The sequence below is a fragment of the Opisthocomus hoazin genome, chromosome 19 (assembly GCF_030867145.1).
Source record: "Opisthocomus hoazin isolate bOpiHoa1 chromosome 19, bOpiHoa1.hap1, whole genome shotgun sequence".
Classification (NCBI taxonomy): Eukaryota; Metazoa; Chordata; class Aves; order Opisthocomiformes; family Opisthocomidae; genus Opisthocomus; species Opisthocomus hoazin.
The window spans coordinates 18424619-18445159 of record NC_134432.1 but is presented as its reverse complement, the minus strand read 5'-3'; the positions used below and the strand labels follow the sequence as shown (position 1 = coordinate 18445159).

The 20541-nt window shown below is 40.4% G+C and overlaps 2 protein-coding genes across 5 annotated transcripts in view; both read right to left on the bottom strand.

The window, feature by feature from the left end:
• Positions 1 to 786: 786 nt before the first annotated feature.
• Positions 787 to 8761, bottom strand: LOC104336291 (uncharacterized). Of its 3 annotated transcripts, none has more exons than XM_075439597.1 (3): positions 8564 to 8761; positions 4886 to 5031; positions 787 to 2682 (listed from the first exon to the last, which is right to left on the bottom strand). In XM_075439597.1, the coding sequence occupies exon 3, from the start codon at positions 2619 to 2621 to the stop codon at positions 1302 to 1304; it is 1320 nt and encodes a 439-aa protein (XP_075295712.1). In that variant the 5' UTR covers positions 2622 to 2682; positions 4886 to 5031; positions 8564 to 8761; the 3' UTR covers positions 787 to 1301. The 3 variants fall into 3 exon arrangements, with proteins under 3 accessions (XP_075295712.1, XP_075295713.1, XP_009940414.2); XM_075439598.1 differs by having other exon boundaries at positions 4886 to 4950; XM_009942112.2 differs by lacking the exon at positions 4886 to 5031.
• A 1997-nt stretch (positions 8762 to 10758) lies between these two features.
• RALGPS1 (Ral GEF with PH domain and SH3 binding motif 1) overlaps positions 10759 to 20541 on the bottom strand; it is a 129506-nt gene continuing 119723 nt past the window's right edge. For both annotated transcript variants that reach the window (XM_075439275.1, XM_075439276.1), the window contains one exon: positions 10759 to 20336. In XM_075439275.1, the coding sequence (XP_075295390.1) occupies positions 20307 to 20336 (30 nt within the window). In that variant the 3' untranslated portion in view covers positions 10759 to 20306. The remainder of the gene's footprint in view (positions 20337 to 20541) is intronic.

Sequence of the window (20541 nt, the reverse complement as noted above, 5' to 3'; positions counted from 1 at the left end):
CGCCAGAGCGCGGCCTCGGGAAGCTGTCCGGCGGACAGAGGGGGAGCGGACCAGGGCCGGCGGGAAGCCGGCGGCGAGCCGTGCTCCCCAAGACCGGCCGCGGCCCTGCCCGCTCCAGGCGAACTGCGGTCGCTCCCACCACCGTCGCAGGTTTTTCCCGGGCATTCGCCGGCGATGCCCCGCGCAAGACCGCGAGGTGGGGTGGGGCGGGGCGGGGCGGCGCGGCGGCCGGTCGCGGGACGCTGTTGCGGGCGGGGCCATCTCGCGGGCGAGCAGAGGGGCGCGGCGCGGGGCCACCGATCTGCCGTGGCAGAGCCGAGCGGGGAGCGGGCTCTGCTGGCCCCGCGCCTGACCCGGCCCCGGCGGCTCCGGGGAGAGCCCCGGCACGCGGCATCCCGGGATGGCCGGCACAGAGCACCGGTGCAGGAGGGAGACCACGGCAGTGCTGTACCTTGCCGTGCCGGAGGAGGTCTCTGCGCTCACCGCAGCGTCTAACCGTCGGTTTGTCTAATTAACTTGTGTAAAAGGGAGAAACACAAGCAAACCTTTATATTTTCAAAATGCGAATTAATTTATAAAAAAGTAAAGGGAAACTTGATAATTACATAGTAATAAAATCCAGCTGTTTACACCAGTACTTTTACTTTGTAGAGACAGCAACTGCTCATTGAATCATTCCTACAACGAACTACACTGTTGGCATTCGTACGAGTTCTATGGTGGGATTTTTGCTAGTGGTGAAGGCCATAAATTACAGATCTTTGTTCCTGTGAGTAACAGATGATCTTAAATACACAGTGCATTTATTGTTGGGGAGAACATAGCATTAAATGCCTACTGCAACACCTTTAAATTTCATTACTGCACTTAAAATTGTAGCATACCCAATACAGTCATCTTTCAGAGCCAAAGATGTTTAATGTTCTATCTCCAAAGGGTTTTATGCCTGATAAGAGGTATGTCACACCGGCAAAGACATAAAACATTGTCATCAGAATCTTCCCAGCCATGTGCAAACATCTCTAGAAAACAGTGGACTGAGGCTTCAACCGCCTTTCTTGGATCGAGTAATTTCTTCAGTTCTGAAAAATCTCTTCCCTGGACACCTTGACTCAGTTCACAAATCAAATGCATTTACCTTTGTACAGTACATAAAAGGGCCGTTCTCCTAAATCTCTGTAAAATGTAAACTTCATGTGGAAGTGATTCTAATGCAACCTTTAAACGACATCCTCTGCTTCCCCATAGTACAGGTAGCTCTCCCCTTTCCCTCCTTATAACCAAGGTTTTAACTTTTGAGCTTACAGTATGGTTTGATATAGTACCTTGTTAACATTCATGATTAATGATGAGTTATATCGCCACAGTGTTGTATCCCTGATGAGGGATGCTCTGGGAAGGTTTCCTTGAAGGGGCACCCGACAGTGATAAATGAGGGCAACATCCATGGGAACATTCACACTATTCCCATAAGCACGTAGGACAGAGTGGACGGAAGTCTGAATCACCTTTCGTGGATCAATTATCATTTTCCTGGGGTTGAAAACCTCTTTCCTGTCAGGCTCTCTGTGAACATGCTGTAGTATGTTAACACCCGGCACAGTGTTCCAGGATGAAATGTTGAACACGTAAGTAGATATGGTTTCTGGGAAGATATGGTTCTCAAAGAGGAAAATGCCAGTCCCTGGGTTTTGCTTCTGAAGACTGTTCATCATTGTCTTCCAGTCTGGGTGCTTAAGGGGAAGAATGATTTCATCAGCATCATTAAGAACCACAAACTTGCTCCTCCGCATATTGCGGTATATACAGTCATTTAGAGCTGTGATTTGTCCATAGTAGCCAATGTCTTTTGCATCCATAGAAACATGCCATTTAGAAGAAACCTTCAGGTATGAATTTATTGGCCAGGGAATTATCTCTGCGGTTCCTTCTTCCGTATAAAACTTCAAGACTTTCTCCATCAGATGGCTGCAGTTGTTCTTATAGATCACCACTTTCTGTACCCCAAGAATCTTGTACATTTCCATACTCTGTATAAACTGCAAGACATTGTTGTAATTTCCAAACATGGCAGAGATGCATACAGTGAAGTCAACAGAAAAGGTCTCAGCCTTGCGGTTTTTAATTTCAAACCTTGGCAGCTGGTCAATATTTCCATGTGGAGACTGGTGAATTGATACATGTGTCGGATCACAGTTTTCAGGTTCCAAACAAACTATGTCTGCTGCACCGTAAGGGAATCCAAATCTGTCTGAGTGAACATCAATTTTTGCTTTTGATACATACACCTTTCCATCGGGCTGACAGCAGAACCAGCAGTATAGTTGTTTTACATCTTCATGGTGAACAATCCCAATCACACGGGTGACTTTGCTTTCTCTGTCATCAAAGTATGGGGATATAATAAACGTTCTGTTATCTTTTAATGCTGTTATTACATTTTGAGCAGGTTTTCCCCTACAAAAGTGACCTGCTGGACTGGCAGTTGTTGCTTGGGGGAAGATTTTTCTAGTTATGTTATTCTGTAGCTGAGGATCTTTCCAGGAGCAGATTAAAATGCTTGCAAAAATAAGAATACATGCAACTACAGCACAAATATGTTTTTTTCCGCAGTGTATCATTGCTGAATTTCACAGTTTGGAACTTAACAGACCTTTACACTCGGTCTTCTATTCACTTTCTCTAAAACAAAACAAATACACAAAAAAAGCACACTTTCAGTGATTTGCAAAAAGAAGTAATGTTTTGTATTGAACTGTATTAATCATAATAGTTACTGTTTTGATACTTCAAACTTTAGTATGAAGACTTGAATTTTCATACAGGTTTGGAAAAATGGAGATTGTCTTACATGTCCTCAGTCTGAACTTTATTATGTTTTACTCTACAGTTGGGCCAAGTGCGGCAGTTTCAGCTGTTTTGGTATACAGTAATGGTAATATAATGTAATTTGAATCACTTCGATGCCTGGAAGAAATTTTATGGTAGTGAAAACCCACATTCTTTATCTTTTGGTATTCTGAGAAGCTTGTAAAACTATAGTGTTATCCTTTCCTCTCTTCTGTCTAAATAAGCTGCTGTGAACACATATTCAAACTGCATTATTTTGTATTTGGTAGAATTAATCCTGTCACAGTCTCCCAATTCCCAAGTTACAAAGAAAATGTTTTCAGAGCCTTGTGTGTTTTCAGAGCCTAGTAAGATCCTACAGTATTCAACATTATATAGGAAAAGAAGTTTGAAAAGAATCACCTTTTCACTTGTTCAGGTGGCTGAGATTACCTTAAATGTAAATTGCTTTTGCCACTAAAGATGCTAAATCTCAGACCACAGTTCTAAATGGGCAGCTGATGTCAGTAGGACTTTGTGTGAATATTGTGACACTTTATTTGGACCACACGCACTACTGAACTTTTTAACCTTTCCATGGAAACTTCAGGTTCTCCAAGATGTTACCAAATCAGACTACAAAGTGAAGATGTTCAGTATGCAATCACAGCTTGATATTTACACATGCTTAAACCATCAAGCAGATGGCAGGCAAATTAAAAACAAACTAAACCAAGCCCTGCTTTATTCTATGAGCGGCCATGAGGGCACGATGTAATGTGACACATCATAACAACGCATTAGAACAGTTAACCATTGTCTGTACCATTTGTATGTGTTCTGTCCTCTTTTGTATACACTCAATCTCAGCTGAGTAACAACCGCTTTCTAATTATGCACAAAATTGCCACTTTAGTTACAGCTTTATTCTGACTTCAGGGTACTAAGTTTGAAGAACATGATGAAAGCACTGCTGTCTGGTGTAATTTGCAAATCCAAGATGTTGCTCAACTTGTTCTTTTTGATTTTTTGGCCTCAAAAAAAAATGTAAGAAGTTATTTTGAATGATGTATAATGACCCATTCTCTAAAGTTAACATCTTGCGTTGCTCCCTGCAAATTGTCATGTAAGCTGTACATCTTCCCCTTTCATGCAAGTATTGGTATTCACCAATTTTAGGATTACACTACATGTGCACAGTAGTTTTGCTAATATGCTCATAAAGCTTACAGTTACTCAGTTCTGCAGAAGATGTCTCCTCATCTGCTTTAAATACTTCTAATATTGCCTCCTCAATTAACCAATAAAATTCAAATGTGCATTTTGTCGTTAGCTCAACAGTAGCTAAGCATGACCTTGCAAGTGATATTTGCATAGAAAAGATGACAATATATAGAAAAGTAGGGCTGCATCATCAGTTATCAGCTTGCATCAAAGTTCTTCAAATACTTACTGTAACTCCTATTTTTTGACTGGAAACCATTTACAATTACTAACATGCTGTCTATTAGAAAACTAAAAGAAAATATTTTACTGTTTTTTTTCGTAAGAGTATTAATTGGGAAGTGGGGTTGAAAAATGCTTACAGAAAACTTCAGGGGGGAAAACATAAAAAGAAGCCAACAACAACACGGAAAAATAGTCAGTTCAAGTTCTAGTTCTCGGTTTTTATCCACAATTACTTTTATTTTCCTCCCACCCCCCCACCCACCGTCTGCCCGTCTCCCCACTTTGGAGGTGGGATTTAGCTGTTAGTGTTCTCTTGGAAGAGAATGATGTTTTATGCAAGGTATGTTATATCAACAAAGTTCAGGAAACTTATTCACACGAAATAATATGAGCCTTGCTTTTAGTAACTGTTTTAGGGAAGCTTTATAAAACACTGTCACCCATTTTGCCTGGAATAGTTAGACAACACCTCAGCATTTTTCAGTTATTACGTAAAGAGAAAATAATGGCGTCCATGTCTGTTATGTGCAGCCTTGATATTTCCCCAGAATGCACAAAATCATGCCCTCCTGAACACAAGGAATCAAACGATAGTGTATTTACTCACAGTTTCAAGCCTCCTTGTCCAGCACTTCATGCTTTCCAGTGCTCCAGTTCTGCCTTGTGCTCTCACTGAAATGAGAGACGTTGCAACCTTGCTTGTTCCCCAACATCTGCTTCCTCTACAACTATACTAGTAGTAGTCTTGACTGTCTGTGGGAAATCCCGTGACTTGGTTAGCTTCCTGTACAGCAAATCAGCTTGCTTTCTGTTCTGTCATTTTCTCAGATAAACAACTTTGACTTAATAGAATGATACATTCTTCAGTTGATGTTTTTACCATCTCAGCCTCTCAACAGTCATATTTGGTAACTGGGAGGATGTAGATGATCATTTTCCTCTATTTATGGTGTCTATTTGTATGTTTTTGGAGATTTATCTAGATCAGGATTTAAATACTTCCCATTAGTAACCTAGTGTGTTTCAACAGTCTAATCTTAAATAGCCTATTGTGTTTTTCAGAGGACCTTTTGGGTAGGCTTAGTCCTCTGTGAAGATTATTGCTTTCACTTCATAATGACACAAAATCAACACAGCAATTGTGTGCACAGTTGTGAGACCTAAAAAATAAAGCTTAGTATTTAATCTACCACAGCAGGTGTCTGAAATAGTAGGTGGATATAACTTGAGTCAACACTTCACTGGCTGGTGGAGCTGTATTAATAGCTAACATAAACACTTAAATGGGAGGAGTAGACTGCGAGGGGAGACATGCAAAAGAATGCAACAGTTTATTTTTTAGGAGCAAACTGGATTTGCCTGCCTTATTAGCTATTTAGAGAAAAAAACTCTCTTAATAGGAGCGTGGTGGTTGCAATTTTTGTTTTAAATAACTTTTATTTCTATGGAACGACACACACCTTTGGCTGTCTTAGAGGGGAAAAGGGGAAATTTCAGAGGTGGCTTGATTACAGCTGAAGTATTTTGAAGGGGAAATTAAAATTGTAACTACCTAGCAATGATAATTCGCGACTAAGGAACAATCTGGCATGGAGGGCAAGAAGGCCTAGCTGCCAAATGGATTAAGCTGTCTGGGAGCAGGAACACTGGAAAGACTCCATGTAAAGGAGAAAAAAGCTGGCAACAAACACACAAACAACAAAACCAGCGGAGGTGGCACTGGGGATGGACCTAGTGCTGGGCTGAGGAGCCCATGCCAATGCTCAAACGATTGATGCTCATGCAAGTTTATATGGGGTGCTGGCTCATGTCATATCTTTGCAGATTTCTTGTAGAACTGGTTATGGTGGTGGGACTCTGTCCAATGAATTGTTCATTAAATCACTGTATAATTCAGGACAAATATGTGCTTAATTCACCTCAAGGGGAACAATAAAATTCCCCAACAATTTTTACTGTTATTTATGTTTGCTTGTTTCTCTACCATCATGTGTCAGCTCAGTAATGGGAAAGTAAGTAAATAAAATATATAAATAAACAGAAGAAATAGGCAGTTTTCAACTACCTCAGAAGTTCTTCAGTATTGTCTAGGAGTAAAACAACCAGTTTTAAAGAGTTTCAAGTGGTTAACCTCTGTAAGCCTGTGCATGTGAGTTGACGGAACCAAATTGCTGGCTCCTAGAAAAAGTGGTGGGCTTAAAATGTTCAGTTCGCAATGCAGTAAAATCTTCCCTGTGCTCAGCGACTTGTTGTTACTGGTCTAGCAGCGTAAGCAATAAATGTCACTAAGAAACTATTGTCATCTGTGAATTTCTCATGTACAGAAAAGAAAGTTTTCAAAACCACACCAATAAAGAACGTTTTTCTGGTTATTGCTAAATGTATAGATTATAAGAGCTTTAGGTAAGGTTTTTAATTTTTAGTTTGTTTTTTAAAAAAAGGTTTACAGAGACTAATACTACAGCTATCCAATATTAATTATAATCTTCAGTAGACTAACGTCACGAGGCACCCCGCTCTACAAGCACTACAGTTGTCTTTTCTTCCTGAGTAGATTCAGGATGTTAAGCACTTGAGCAGCAACGGCTGCAGTGTACACACAGTTCCCACCTGATTGGAAATCTTAAAAATCTCAACAAGTGTCATGGTTTTAGTGTAAGAACTAGCAAAGTTAACACTAAGACAATTTTAACTAATTTTCTGTGCACAAGAAAGATACATATTAAACAGATTTTTTTCAGTTAAATTTGGCTGCCAACAGTGTTTCCCTAATAAGCAAACATTAGTAATTTCCCTACACTCATAATTTGCATTTCTATATTTCAAAAGAAAATTAAGTACTTGGCACTATCTTACCCACTCTGTTGTGTTTTATACCATCTTGCACTTCTTGTGTGTTTTGTTTTATTGTACTAAAAGTTCTTCAGGTAATAATGACAATGGAATTTGTAACACTAGTGGCACGTTCTCCTTTGATGACTACAACCAATATGTATGAACTAGAGAGGAAATCTTAGCAGAAACAAAAGTGAAATTAGTTTATACTTGTATCATACAAAATTATCAAGATGAATGAAGTAACACAGCTGGGCAGCAGCTTCATTCTCATCTTTTTCTCGGATATTCTTTTTGCCTTAAACAAAAAAGTACTATTTTTTTCTTGCCAACCTGTTTCAGATAGTTAAGCAACCTCTTATCACCATTCTGTCATTGTTTTCTCTTCCTGTACATAACAACAGCCCATTCTTTCCTCATCCTGTCTCCCCACACATCTGTTCTTGCAAAATCCTCCTGTACCACTGTGCAGTATTAGAAATGTTTAGTATTTTTGCTTAGGGGAAACACACACTTTTGTTTCCCTCCTCCTCCTTTTTTTTATTCCTTCAGAAAAGCCATAAATCAGGCCTAGAATTCAGAGCAGCTGTGGATGCCTCCATTTCTCAGTGTAGAAACAATCACACAGAAGTGTCAGAGAGCAGTGACAGCTGGTGACTCTGCAAGTGACAAGCAGCTGGGCACTGAGGCGAGAAGCCCACTAGCAGGGTAGGGGCTGCAGCAGCCAGGGACCAGTCCCTCAGTACCTGAGTCAGGCGATCAGGGCTGGCCATGGCCAGGGTCAGCCCCCTAGCCCAACCCCCCAGCAGGTCCATGGGATGGGACAGCTCTGAGGCCAGGCTGGGAAACCAACCCACAGGTCAAGTCAGGTCCAGTGGCTGCTGGGCAGGTCCATGGGGACACGCCAGGACCAAAGCCAAGCCAGGAAGCCAGTCAGGGGCTGGACCCACAGGGTCTGCAGGGCATGGGCCTAAGCCTCTTAAGGCATAGCTCAAGTGGGGGCTCAGGACCCAGAGCTGAGCTGAAATGGGCTCCTGGGCCAGGAGGTGGGCGGCCCAGGTGGAGCTGGCCAGGGCCATTAGTTCCCACAGGGCCCTGACAGAATGCTTTAAAAAGGAAGTACCTTTTTAACTGAGGTGCAAGAACTCAACATACATGCTCATCACATAGGCCAGTTACTCAAAAAAAAAAAAAAAAAAAAAAATCACAAAAAACCACCAAGCCACCAACACCATGACAAACCAAAAAATTATTAGAAAAAAAGTCTTTCACCTTTAAGACTTCACATTTACTTTCCTAGAAATATACCACACCACCAGAGCTGCATCAGTTTGCCCTGGCACTATGGATTTTCCAAAGGGCTTGTGCTCATGCCTGGAGTCCTCTTCCCCTTTTCCACAGGAACTGTATCACCTCATAGATGGAGGTGACTCCAAACTTCTATACTTACCTTTAACTTGCAGTTTCTTCAGTGAACTCTCCATTCTAGGAGGTCTCTTCTCCTGGCCCCTATCACGATGTCAGGAGATTACTAAGCTGAAGGAAGAGTGGAGTCAGCAAGAGGCATGTCTCAGTCTGATCCTTTGTGACTTCGTGCAAATAGCCAGCAGAAGGAACCAGTCCATTGTCAATTGGACTTTGTACTGATATGTCCCTCTTTCCTGGCACAGCTTTCCTTGGTGGATACATTAATTGTTAATTAACTAGAGAGAGAGGAATGTTTGAACATGTTAAAAAACATTCTGAAATACATTGACAAGTTTCCAGTGTTTCTGTGGAAACTGAAAGTTCAACGAGCATTTCTGTTTATTCTGCCTAGCAAAAGGCAGGAGAGAAACAATGAAGTTCAGAGACAGGTAAGAAGAGAGTTGAAAGGGTTCACTTCCAGACACAAAGCAATCACTTTGCCTATTTACCTTAAAGCATAGGCAAAGAAATAAGCTCATGAGAAAGATTTACAAAATAACTGGAGGAGGAAAAAAAAAACCCCACAACAAATAACAGCCCCCCCCTTAAGGCCCTTTCTTTTCTCACTCCCCCTTTTCTCAGTTCAAAGATTCAGCAAATACAGAAAAGTTTTAAACTGAGACATAATCATCACTTGGTGATCTCTGTAGGGCTGATGGAGCCCTATGCCCCTCATAGTGCATGCCAAAGTTGGCAGTTGGGCATAAGCCTGAGTATGAATTTAGTTCACTGTCTGTGTATGCCTTCCATCACCTCTCCCTTTCCATAAATACATACGGAGGGAGGGGAAAACCATATTGCTTTAGCAGACCACCATGCTAAAGACTTAAAATAATTCCAACCAGCAGTTTAAAGGCCTGTTATAAATTGCAAAATATACAAGACACTGCAAGTAAATAACATACAGTATGTTAAGACTCAGTGTGGATCTGTGTAACCACAGAATACACATGGATATTGGAATTATAATCTGCACAGTTTAAGCTTGCTACAGACCACATTCGTGTCTCACAGTATACATACATTCCTTACACTTTTAAATATTAGTGGGTATATGGATGCTAAAGAGTAGAAAGGTCAAAGAAACCTGAATAAAAGCCATGTACGTACCCACAAACGCTTTGCTTGTATAGTACATTCTTGCCTCATTTCTTATTTTGTCTTGCTGTTTCTGGTTTGGTTTTGCCCAATAGTTTTTTGATATAACACCTAAACCACCTTGGAATGCTGCTATACGCTATCTAAAACTCCTATTACCATTACAAAAATTTACAGAAAGCTTGACCACAACATACCTTTGAGATTCAGACACACTTTCATTAATAATTTATGTAACAAAGATAAATTATAAAAAAAACTTCTTCAGTGTCCCGCAAAGCTTCAGTTGGGCACCAGATAACAGGACAGGAGATAATTATCTTGCAGTTTGAATAGTGCCTAATGGCAGGTACAGGATTTCTCGCTGCTGCTTAGAAGGCAGCTGAGCCCAGTTACTAATGAAGATGGGATATCAGACAACACCAAGCTTGCTTTCTACCCAGACGCTATTATTGTCCACGTTCTAACAACTGGTACAGGACTTGCTGAACTTTTTTTTTCCCCCCAAGAACCAGAACAGGATTTCCATAATCTTCCACATGTAGTTAACACCAGCTGAAAACTTACCAGATTCCCAAGATTTACTAAAGCAAGGACTGCACTACCACTTTGCCATACTTCTGTGCTAGAATGTTGGGTAAAAAAATCCTTGTCTGATAATAAAGCTTAATCTATGCAGCATAATACTCACTGAGTGGTAAGAAAAGAAACAGAGAAAAGCAACTTATTTTCTTGACCTTCAGCTCTATAAGAAAACAAAATGAGTTATGAAAAAATGAAAGAAAAAAAAGAAGTACAAATACCAGCCTCTGTACATTGTAAAGGTTAAACAGAAACCCGCCTAGACACGGTCCTGTGCAGCTTGTTGTAGGTGACCCTGCTTCAGCAGGGGGGTTGGACTAGATGACCCACAGAGGTCCCTTCCAAACCCGAACATTCTGTGATTCTGTGAAAACCATATAGAGAACCAGCCACCACCAGAAGTTTAAGTAACAGCAAAAAATAAAAAATTCTTGAGAGTCATGAATAAAATCACAAGCATTTAATAGAACAAAATTCACACAAGCCCAAACCCAATCTCCTCTAACTACTGAAACATTTCAGGCACAGAACAATTAGGAAAAAAAAAATCAGTTTGCAAACACTTTCATCTAGACCGCTTGTATATCATAGTGCTAAGGGGTTACAGAGAAGGTATATCTGTCCTAAAACAATTCATCACCAAGACAGAAGCTCAGAAAGCTTACAGAGCTGCAGGGAAAATGGTAAAATACCAGCATACTGGTTTTAACCACCACTAGGATGATCCCAGTTTTATAGAGCGATCTCAAATATTAACTGACAGCCTTGGCTTAACCAGCCATCATCTGAGTTCACTCTAGGTCATACATGCCCTACCTTAGCATCAATCCTTTTTTTTGTTTCCTACCTTTTATGATGTCACAGTGTGCTATGTTGTCCTCACTCCAAAGTGAAACATTTGACTGAAACAAATGTGCTCCTGCTATACAGTAGCCATGAGTCAGGGGTTGGCACAGAAGTTAGCTCTGACATTAAAAGATCTCCCCCTTTCTTCGTCTCCTCAGAGCACATACAGGGCAGCAAGACAAAGGCAGCTTGATCTCAAAACACATCTAAGGAACTTCATAGCCATATGTGCTCCACGGATGCTTCCCCTAATGGTTAATCAGCATATTCACAGCTCGGGAATTGCTAGATCTCCTCTTAACACTTCCCATTGTACTGCTAATTGAATGTAATTATCCCACTGGATTCACAGTCTTTTGCACCTCTGGAAATGGAGCATGCCCATAAGAGATAACACTAGTTACGTTAAGCTACGTGTTAAGAGCAGTGACAAGGACAGCCTCAGGTCAGACTACGCTGAGAACAGTCTCTCTGCTACCTGTAGGGCTCTTATTAACACTAGCAAGCTCCTCCCTCTAATCTTGGAGGAAGACAACTGCATTGTTCCTGTGATACAAATCCAGAACTGTATGAATCTGCTCAACCTACTTTGCTAGAGGTGAGTAACCACTATCCTCTTCTAGCTAGAGACTGCTCCGGAAACTTAATTACTGAAAGAGGAATTTAATTGTGTGTTATCTTACTTTGTCATTTCATGTTCATTCTTTAAAAATTAATTAAAAATCTAAACTATAATGTGAATATCCTTGTTTGTGTTGCTCTAGGACCTAGGAACCTCTCTCTGGTTGTGGAGGGGTTCAGTACATGTGATGTTTGCAGAAAACAATGACCTAATCAAAACAGTACGCTATGTTAACTCTCAGATACAACATATAAGGTGCTCAGCTTCACACAGTGATCCAAAAGATGGCTGCAAAATAGTGTTTTTAATGACTGTCTAAATAACTTTCGTAACTCTGTGGCTGTGCTAAATCATGTTTTTACTCTGTCATCTGCACTCAACCTCACGATCTGAAGATCAAGTCTCCTCAGCAGTTACAAATGTACCCTCTTTGAGGTTGGTAGGTGAAATAAAAACTATTCCCTCTCCCAGCTGTTGAAAGAATTAAAATAATTGCACTATTAAACAGTGCAGACAGGGCTAGTTGGACTTCCACGTATGCTGTACTTGAAAGCAGCAAAGAACATCTTGTAATCTAAAAGGAAGTGGGTTGGGTTTGAGTTTTTTGTTTTGTTTTTTTTTTAATCTTCACCTACTCATTTCTGCACCAGCCAACTGCCCCTTCCCTCGCCTTCCAATTTTTTTGTCTCTTCGCCCCATGAAAAAGTGTGGCATTACCCTCTAAAAGACAAGGCATACATTCATTGTGTTTATGTCAAACAGGTTCATAATCAATAGTTTTGTATTATTACAAGAAATGCTAACCATTTTGCTGCAACTACCTTCCAGTGTTTCCAGGGTTCTAGGGTGTTCGTATGTGTTAAAAAAAATATGACATTTTTATTAAAATTTATTAAAATACATTTATCATTTTATTAAGATAGTGGTATCAATTAACAAATAATATGTAAAATACCTAGCTGGTTGTTAACTTTTTTTAGTTCTGCAGAATTGGATAGACTTTCCTCTATACATACACTTCGACAGATCTGTTTTCTGACCTTGCTTGTTTGCTTTATATTCAATTACATCATGCTTGCAAACCTCAAGTATGGATCATCTGAAGCAAGTAACCACTTGGAACACATTTTACTCTTCCTTAAAACCGAAAAGCTGATTTCTGGCAGTAAAAGCATGGCTACAGACAAAGTCCAGAAATATAAAGGATACTTCCTCCAATTCATTACTATCTGCACTTTCTTATGCACAACTGTGTTTTAGTTGACGCAAAATGGGTGTTTTCATCTTCCTGATATGCTTATCTGACTTGCTTTCACATCTGAGCTCTACTGAGACATGTAAACTTTAACTTAGTTTCTTTTTTCTTTACCCTCCCGCTAAGGAAAGGTCTGGTATATTTTCGGAATTTGATAAACAAATGCTCATAGTAAGAGATCACAGCTATGGAAATACCACAACCACCATTACTGATTTCAGAAGAAGAAAAATTAATGCAATTTACAAGTGCCATCACTAACATACCTACCACACCCTGACATCTAAAGTAGGAACAAACTTATTAAAGATTTCATTTTGTTTTTTCTCTTCCAGGTTATAAAACAAGAGGCTTGGACATAATAAGCATTTAACAAGCTCTCCAGTACTCGTCTTTGGGTGTTGCATCACAAAAGCAAGTTACCTCACAGTGAAATACTGCAGTGCAGAAAGTAGTCCTCCTTCTCCCCTGCAACTTGCCTCTGTAACAATAATAATGGCAATCTGGATTACAGTGATTGTTGCTTTTCCTTCCTAATGTGCTCACTTTGTTTATTTTCTGTTCTGTTGCCTGTGAGGAAGAGAGGAATTCCAATCAATTTTCCCATTTAAACTGGTGCTATCAGTGAAAAGAACCATTTGGTAGACGCTTATTGATGCTTTCTTTATAAAATATTTACAATGAAACACTGGACATGACCCTGGTTAGAGATCTGAGTGATTTCCAAGACTACAAAGCAATTAAAAAGTCTTGAAACTCTCTTCCTGTTTCTGGGGGTAACAGGAAAAGGAGCTCATTTCAGGAAAGGGATATGTGCTTTCTTTTTCAGCTCTAAAAGCAGCCATTTTATATGAGCTTGTTTTGCTGTTGCCTTCACATTAGGGAACATCCAATTTATGTCTCAGGCAATTGCTCATGAAATTAGATTTCAGCAGAAATTAAAGCACCTTCTTTGCCAGTCATAATCTGGAGTTTATTTACCTTGAATGGGAAATCAGAATGGGTTGGAAGGGACCTTTAAAGGCCACCCAGTCCAACCTCCTACCATAAGCAGGGACATCTTCAACAGGATCAGGTCAATCAGAGCCCCGTCCAGCCTGACCTGGAATGTTCCCAGGTATGGGGCATATATCACCTCTCTGGGCAACCTGTGCCAGGGCCTCACCTCCCTCAGTGTAAAGCATTTCTTCCTTATGTCTAAATCTCCCCTCTTTTAGTTTAAAACCATCACCCCTTGTCCTGTCGCTACAGGCCCTGCTAAAAAGTCTGTCCCCATCCTTCCTACAGGCCCCCTTTAAGTACTGGAAGGCTGCAGTAAGGCGTTCCCGGAGCCTTTTCTTCCCCAGGCTGAGCAGCCCCAGCTCTCCCAGCCTTTCCTCCCAGCAGAGGGGCTCCAGCCCTCGGATCATTGCTGGGGCCCCCTCTGGCCCCGCTCCAACAGCTCCAGATCTGTCCTGTGCTGAGGGCTCCAGAGCTGGATGCAGGACACTCGGGGGGGACTCACCAGAGCGGGGCAGAGGGGCAGAATCCCCTACCTTGCCCTGCTGCCCACACTGCTGGGGATGCAGCCAGTGCTCATTGCCAGGTGACATCCAGCTTTTCATCCAGCAGTACCCTCAAGTCCTTCTGGGCAGGGCTCCTCTCCATCCCTTCATTCCCCAGATTATAGTGATACCGGGGTTGCCCCAACTCAGCTGCAGGACCTTGCACTTAGCCTTGTTGAACCTCATGAGGTTCACAGGGGCCCACCTCTCCAGCTCACCAGGTCCCTCTGGATGGCATCCCGTCCCTCAGGTGTGTTGACTGCACCACTCAGCTTGGTGTCATCAGCAAACTTACTGAGGGTGCACTCGATCCTGCTGTCTACGTCATTGATGAAGATGTTAAACAGTACTGGTCCCAATACCGATCCCTGAGAGATACCATTTGTCACTGATTTCCACCTGAATATTGAGCCGTTGACCACTAATCTCTGGATGCAACCATCCAACCAATTCCTTGTCCACCAAACAGTCCACACATCAAATCCGTAGCTCTCCAGTTTAGAGAGAAGGATTTAGTGGGGAACTGTATCAAACGCCTTACAGAAGTCCAGATAGATGACATCCATAGCTCTTCCCTTGTCCACTAATGTAGTCACTCCATCATAGAAGGCCACTAGGCTGGTCAGGCAGGACTTGCCCTTGGTGAAGCCATGCTGGCTGTCTCAAATCACCTCCCTGTCCTCCGTGTGCCTTAGCATAGCTTCTGAGAGGATCTGCTCCATGATCTTCCCAGGCACAGAGGTGATGCTGACAGGCTGGTAGTTCCCAGGGTTCTCCTTTCTACCCTTTTTAAATATGAGTGCAATGTTTCCCTTTTTCCAGTCATGACTTCTCAGATCTCATGGAGAGTGTCTTCGCAACTGTTCAGCCAATTCCCTCAGGACTCTTGGATGCATCCCATCAGGTCCCATAGACTTACATGCGTTCAGGTTCCTCAGGTGGTCACAGACCTGATCTTGTGTTACAGTGGGAGAAACTTTGCTCCCCCAGTCCCTGTCTTGCAGTCCATCCACTCGAGAGGTGTAGGAAAAGAGGTTGCCAGTGAAGACTGAGGCAAAAAAAGCTGTTGAGTACCTCAGCCTTCCCCTTGTCTGTTGTCATCAGTTTGCCAGTCTTGCTCATCAGGGGGGTACACTCTTTGACCTTCCTCTTCTGGCTGACTTACCTGTAGAAGCCCTTCTTATTCTTCTTTGCATCCCTTGCTAAGTTCAGCTCCTGCCGTGCCTTGTCCTTCCTGACTCCATCCCTGCACAACCGTGCAGTGTCCCCGTACTGTTTCCAGGATACCTGCCCCTGCTTCCACTGCCTGTGCATTTCCTTCTTGCCTTTTAGTTTGACCAGCAGGTCTCCACTCAGCCATGCCGATCTCTTGCCTTCCTTTCCTGATTTCTTACACATGGGGATTGATAGAAGAACGGTACACAGAAGAAGAGAAGTTATCAAAGAAGACAGACACTGGTCAACATTTCCATATTGATCTTTTCCAAAAGGAAGTTCCATGAAACATTTAATTGCTAGGCTATACCTGTCAGCTGTGCTCAGCGTATCAAGGTTCTGACTGAATCTTGATCTCATCACTGAAATCGGAGAGGAAATTTCAGATTTTAATATCAGAAAATATTATTATACATGTCCACACTGATGTACTGTGTAATGCAGGGCAGATTGTCTTATTAGTGGATGAAATATTTTTTCCTGTTGATTTCAGCGGGTGTAGTTGAGAATTCAAGTGTGTAAATAAAGTTTAATTGTAAGTGCAAAGAAATTTACCTTGCTATCCAAGTCAACATGCAAGTTTGGCAGTAATAAAATACATTTCTTAAAAAAAGAGTAGCATAGGTTCGTCTCTACTTTTTGGACTTTCCAAACCCCACTTGAAAGAACTGCAAATTTGTAGGGTTTTTCAAATGTTTGTTAGAAATTTGGATTCTGTTGTATTTACATTGTTAAATGGCTACACAACTGTATATACTATTCATTCACAAAGAAAACATACTTGCTGCCTTTGATCTAAAATGTTCCTTTATACCTCTACTATTCTTTTTCAGAATATTTTATTGTTAACAGCATACATACTCTGCATATCTCTAAACTTACAACCAAATGCAATTGCTGTTGAAGTAAACAAACTTTTTTTTACATTAAAGTATTTAATTAGTGAAACAATCATTATCAATGTAACAAACTGAAAAATACAGCAACTTGATACAAGACTGAGGTAACAAATACTTTGCCAAAAACCTAGATTCCAATGCCAGGGTTATTATGAGTGAAACAGTTCACAAGAATTATAGAAAGAATCCTTACACAAATGGCATGCAGTGGACTGCTGGAAAATACAGCCAAAAATAGTGCAAAAGTTTTCACACAGAACAAACCAAAATGTTGAAATTAGTTTACATTATAATGTGAAAAATAAGTTGCAATTTGAAAACTACTTTCTTTGCCTCATTTTAGTGCTATTTGGAAAAACATGCATTTTGGCACTGAATTACATCAAAATTGCACATTAATAAATTAATAATATTGCCTACATGTTTTTTATATCTTCACAATTCTGAAAATAGTAATTCTGAGAACATTTATTTTTACACAACTATTGCAGTTATTCTCTTTGATGGATGAAAACTTGTACAATTTGTGATTTTTTGTGAAAATGCTGTATTAATCAGTAATAATATGCAATGCATTGTATTTCAATAGCAGCTTTCAGTTCACATTAAAGTACCAGATGACAGCAAATGGTACCAAATGACAGCTTAAGAACTCAAATCAGCAGCTACAAACTGTTTAATACTTAAAAAGTCATTTAGAATTGGTTTAAGACATTTTAATAATATTCTTAGACTGCCATCATTCTGAATTTTTTATATTGTGCAGCAATTTGTCAATTGTGCTATACTGAAAAGATGTTTACCTATTGTGTAAAACTATTACGTTCACCTTTCTTCTATATAATGCTTTTTAAATGCAAATGACAGTAGTGTGAGGGAATTCAAGTTACTTTTGACATATTTCCAAATTCCAAGGTTTTGAGTAGCATTTGAGTATGAGGATTGAGTAGGATTGAAGGGTTTAATTTCTCCACAGATTCATCTTCTGTCAGTGACAAATGACTGGGTATAAGAATGGTTCGTAAATATCGCCTTTCACTTATGCCACAATGTTTTGGGGCATGTCATGGTTTCTGGCAAAGATGCTTCCTTTCTAGTTGGGAATCTGTTTTACAAGCAAGTGAAAATGGACTCTTTTGTAACTGCTCCAACAGGCTCTATGGCTCATAATTTTGAGTAGAAGTATATTTTTGAAGGCTAGAACACTCTACTTCTTGTACATACAATAACATACATAACACTTTAGAGACCTTAAATTCTAAAAGCCATTAAACTTGGGAGTGTGTACAGGCTTGTTCTAGTGCTACTGTATCAATCATCAGTTACTGTTTTTTCCAAGGAAGGCTTCTTAAACATAACTGAAAGTTGCTACAAGATCTATTCATTTATATCAATTGCAATATGCTGGAAAAAATGTCACGAGTCCTCATTGGTGTTCACTTCCACTACATCACATTAGAAATGAGTAGGTATTTACATGCTTCTCATGTATGTATGTTTGATTCTAATAAGTGTCCCATTTTAAATTTAGCTTATATTTAAGACAGGTCAGGTTATTCCCTTTAAAGGGGCAAGGGCTACTAATAAAGTAACTTTAACAAAAACTCTTGACTTGAACAGTTCTGTTTCAGTTAGCGTGTCATCATTTTGGTCACCGTTCTGCACATTGTTCATTCCCTATGAATGCTAATAACACACAGCACACATGGTCATAGGTGGCACATTCATTAAAATGGCAGTTCACATAACACTTGCATCTTCATGAACAATCTCACTGATAACTAATCACAAAAGTCCACAGGTTCAGAATAATTCAGATTGTATCACATTCTAACAGTCTGAAGTCATTTACCGGTGACAGGATTTTACCACATTCAAAAGCTTCTACACTGTCTCTAATGGCATTGGATGCTCTGCCCTCACAGATGCTGATGTTTTTCCTAGTTAAAAGTTGTCTTAATTTAGCAAAAAAGGAGAAAAAAAGGTAAAGAGAAAAAAAGTATAAATATATTTTGCATTACCATTCTTATCACACAACTGAGCTATCAAAGAAACTTTGTCAACTTTACATACACTTTCACATGTCCCAGGATCCAAATGCAGTTGGCAGGAACTAGTTTTCTTGACAAGTTGCTATGTATTCTCAGGATTGTAACACGAACACTTAAAATAACACAAAAGTTACAGCTGACCTACATTTAAAAAATACAGGTATTTTTTGTTGCTGTTCTTTGAGAAGTTTCAAAATAAAAATGTAGAAAATCATGCAACCCCACAGAATAAATATTCCTAATGCCAGGGAGCTTGTTCTATCATAGGCTCTGACTTTTTTTTCATGGTTTGTAATCTAGAGGCTGGCTTGCAAATTTCTCCTCTATGCAGTCTTAGGAAACTCAGAAGAGGTTTTCTGGTGATTGATGAAGTCTGAATACTGATGCCTTATGGTGAAAGAATTTCAACCAGAAAAAGTGCTGAACTTAGTATGGGAACAGAAAAAAACTGATCACAGGAGTCCTAGGGCACAGCAGGGATACAGCTGTGGATGCAGAGAGGGTTCTTTCAGAAGAGAAGGCTCAAGTTACTTTTTTTTTGTTGTTGTTCTCTGGACACTGGTGTGGAGGCTTCTTTTTACTTGCTCCACTGTCAGCCAGTCTTGCCTAGCTTTCATTGTCATCGTAATTTCATAATAGCAGTACCATCTGCCAGTACTGTATGACATGTACTGTATGTTATAAAGGTGCATCATGCACTGAAATTGAGTGGAGCAGAGTCATCCACAGAAAGACTGAACAGAAAAAACGATATGGAATTCTGAGGACCCAGGGCCATGTGATACATAACACCTGATTACCCGCTTCCCTGTACCAAGGGGTTTAAGATGAACAACATTCAGACTGAAGAACAAAACAAACTTGTACACAGCTATGCCACTAGTAAGAGAATGAAAGACAACCTTTAGCACAACATAAATTTAAACAACCTTAAATCCACTGTCAGGGCATTCCTGAGTAACATAACTGAATGAAGAGAAAACCAACTGTCCTGTGCCAAAATACATTTTTCCCAAATAGCTCAAATGTGAACAGAAGAATTGTCCAGAGATTTGATACAAAATCTGAGGCAGCCACCCTGCCAAGCAACTCAGTGCACTTAGATTATAAAAATGTTGTTCCACAATTTTCTATTCTAATTGACACTTTGCAGCAAGTTAACACTGTAAATCATTCTGTGCATTAGAAAGAATTGAAACCCAACATGGGCCAAATATTCTTCAGTCACACAAAGCAGCTTAACAATAAAAAGAACCGTTAAAAAAAGAATAGGCAGAAGATATGATGCTCAATTTGTGGTCAAACATCAGTTCACAGCAGTCTCTGACCACAAGAAGTTGAGGGTTCTAGAATCCTGCAGGAGTCAGGATTAATCTTCTGTCCCTCTGACTTGTCTGCTTTCACTCAGTGCATGAGACTATATCCGGTCCTAAAGGCAACATTCACTTTCTGCTTTTAAAAGCTGTGTCAGAATCACTTTCAAGTTACACAGGAAAGTGCTGAAGTATTTGTGGCTGGCTCATGTCAGGAAAACCATTCTCCTCTTCCTCCTTAGAGAACAACAGCCTGTTTTTTCAGTTTGGCACTTGAAGTCGCACCAGGTAGGAGAGCAAATTATTCGAATGACATTAGATTAGCAGGTACCTGGAAGACAATGTAAATTATTCAGCAATATAATGCTCCTGAGCCTATTATGGCATTGGGAAACTGTCACGTTATAAAATAGAGAGAGCTAATAATTTATTATCCAGTGTGAAAAGTGTAGTAAGTCCCAAATAGACCCAGAAGAGGGCTAACGCCATAACTGAAAGGAAGGGAGGGGGGATGGGGGGGGTGGATGTGTGTGTGT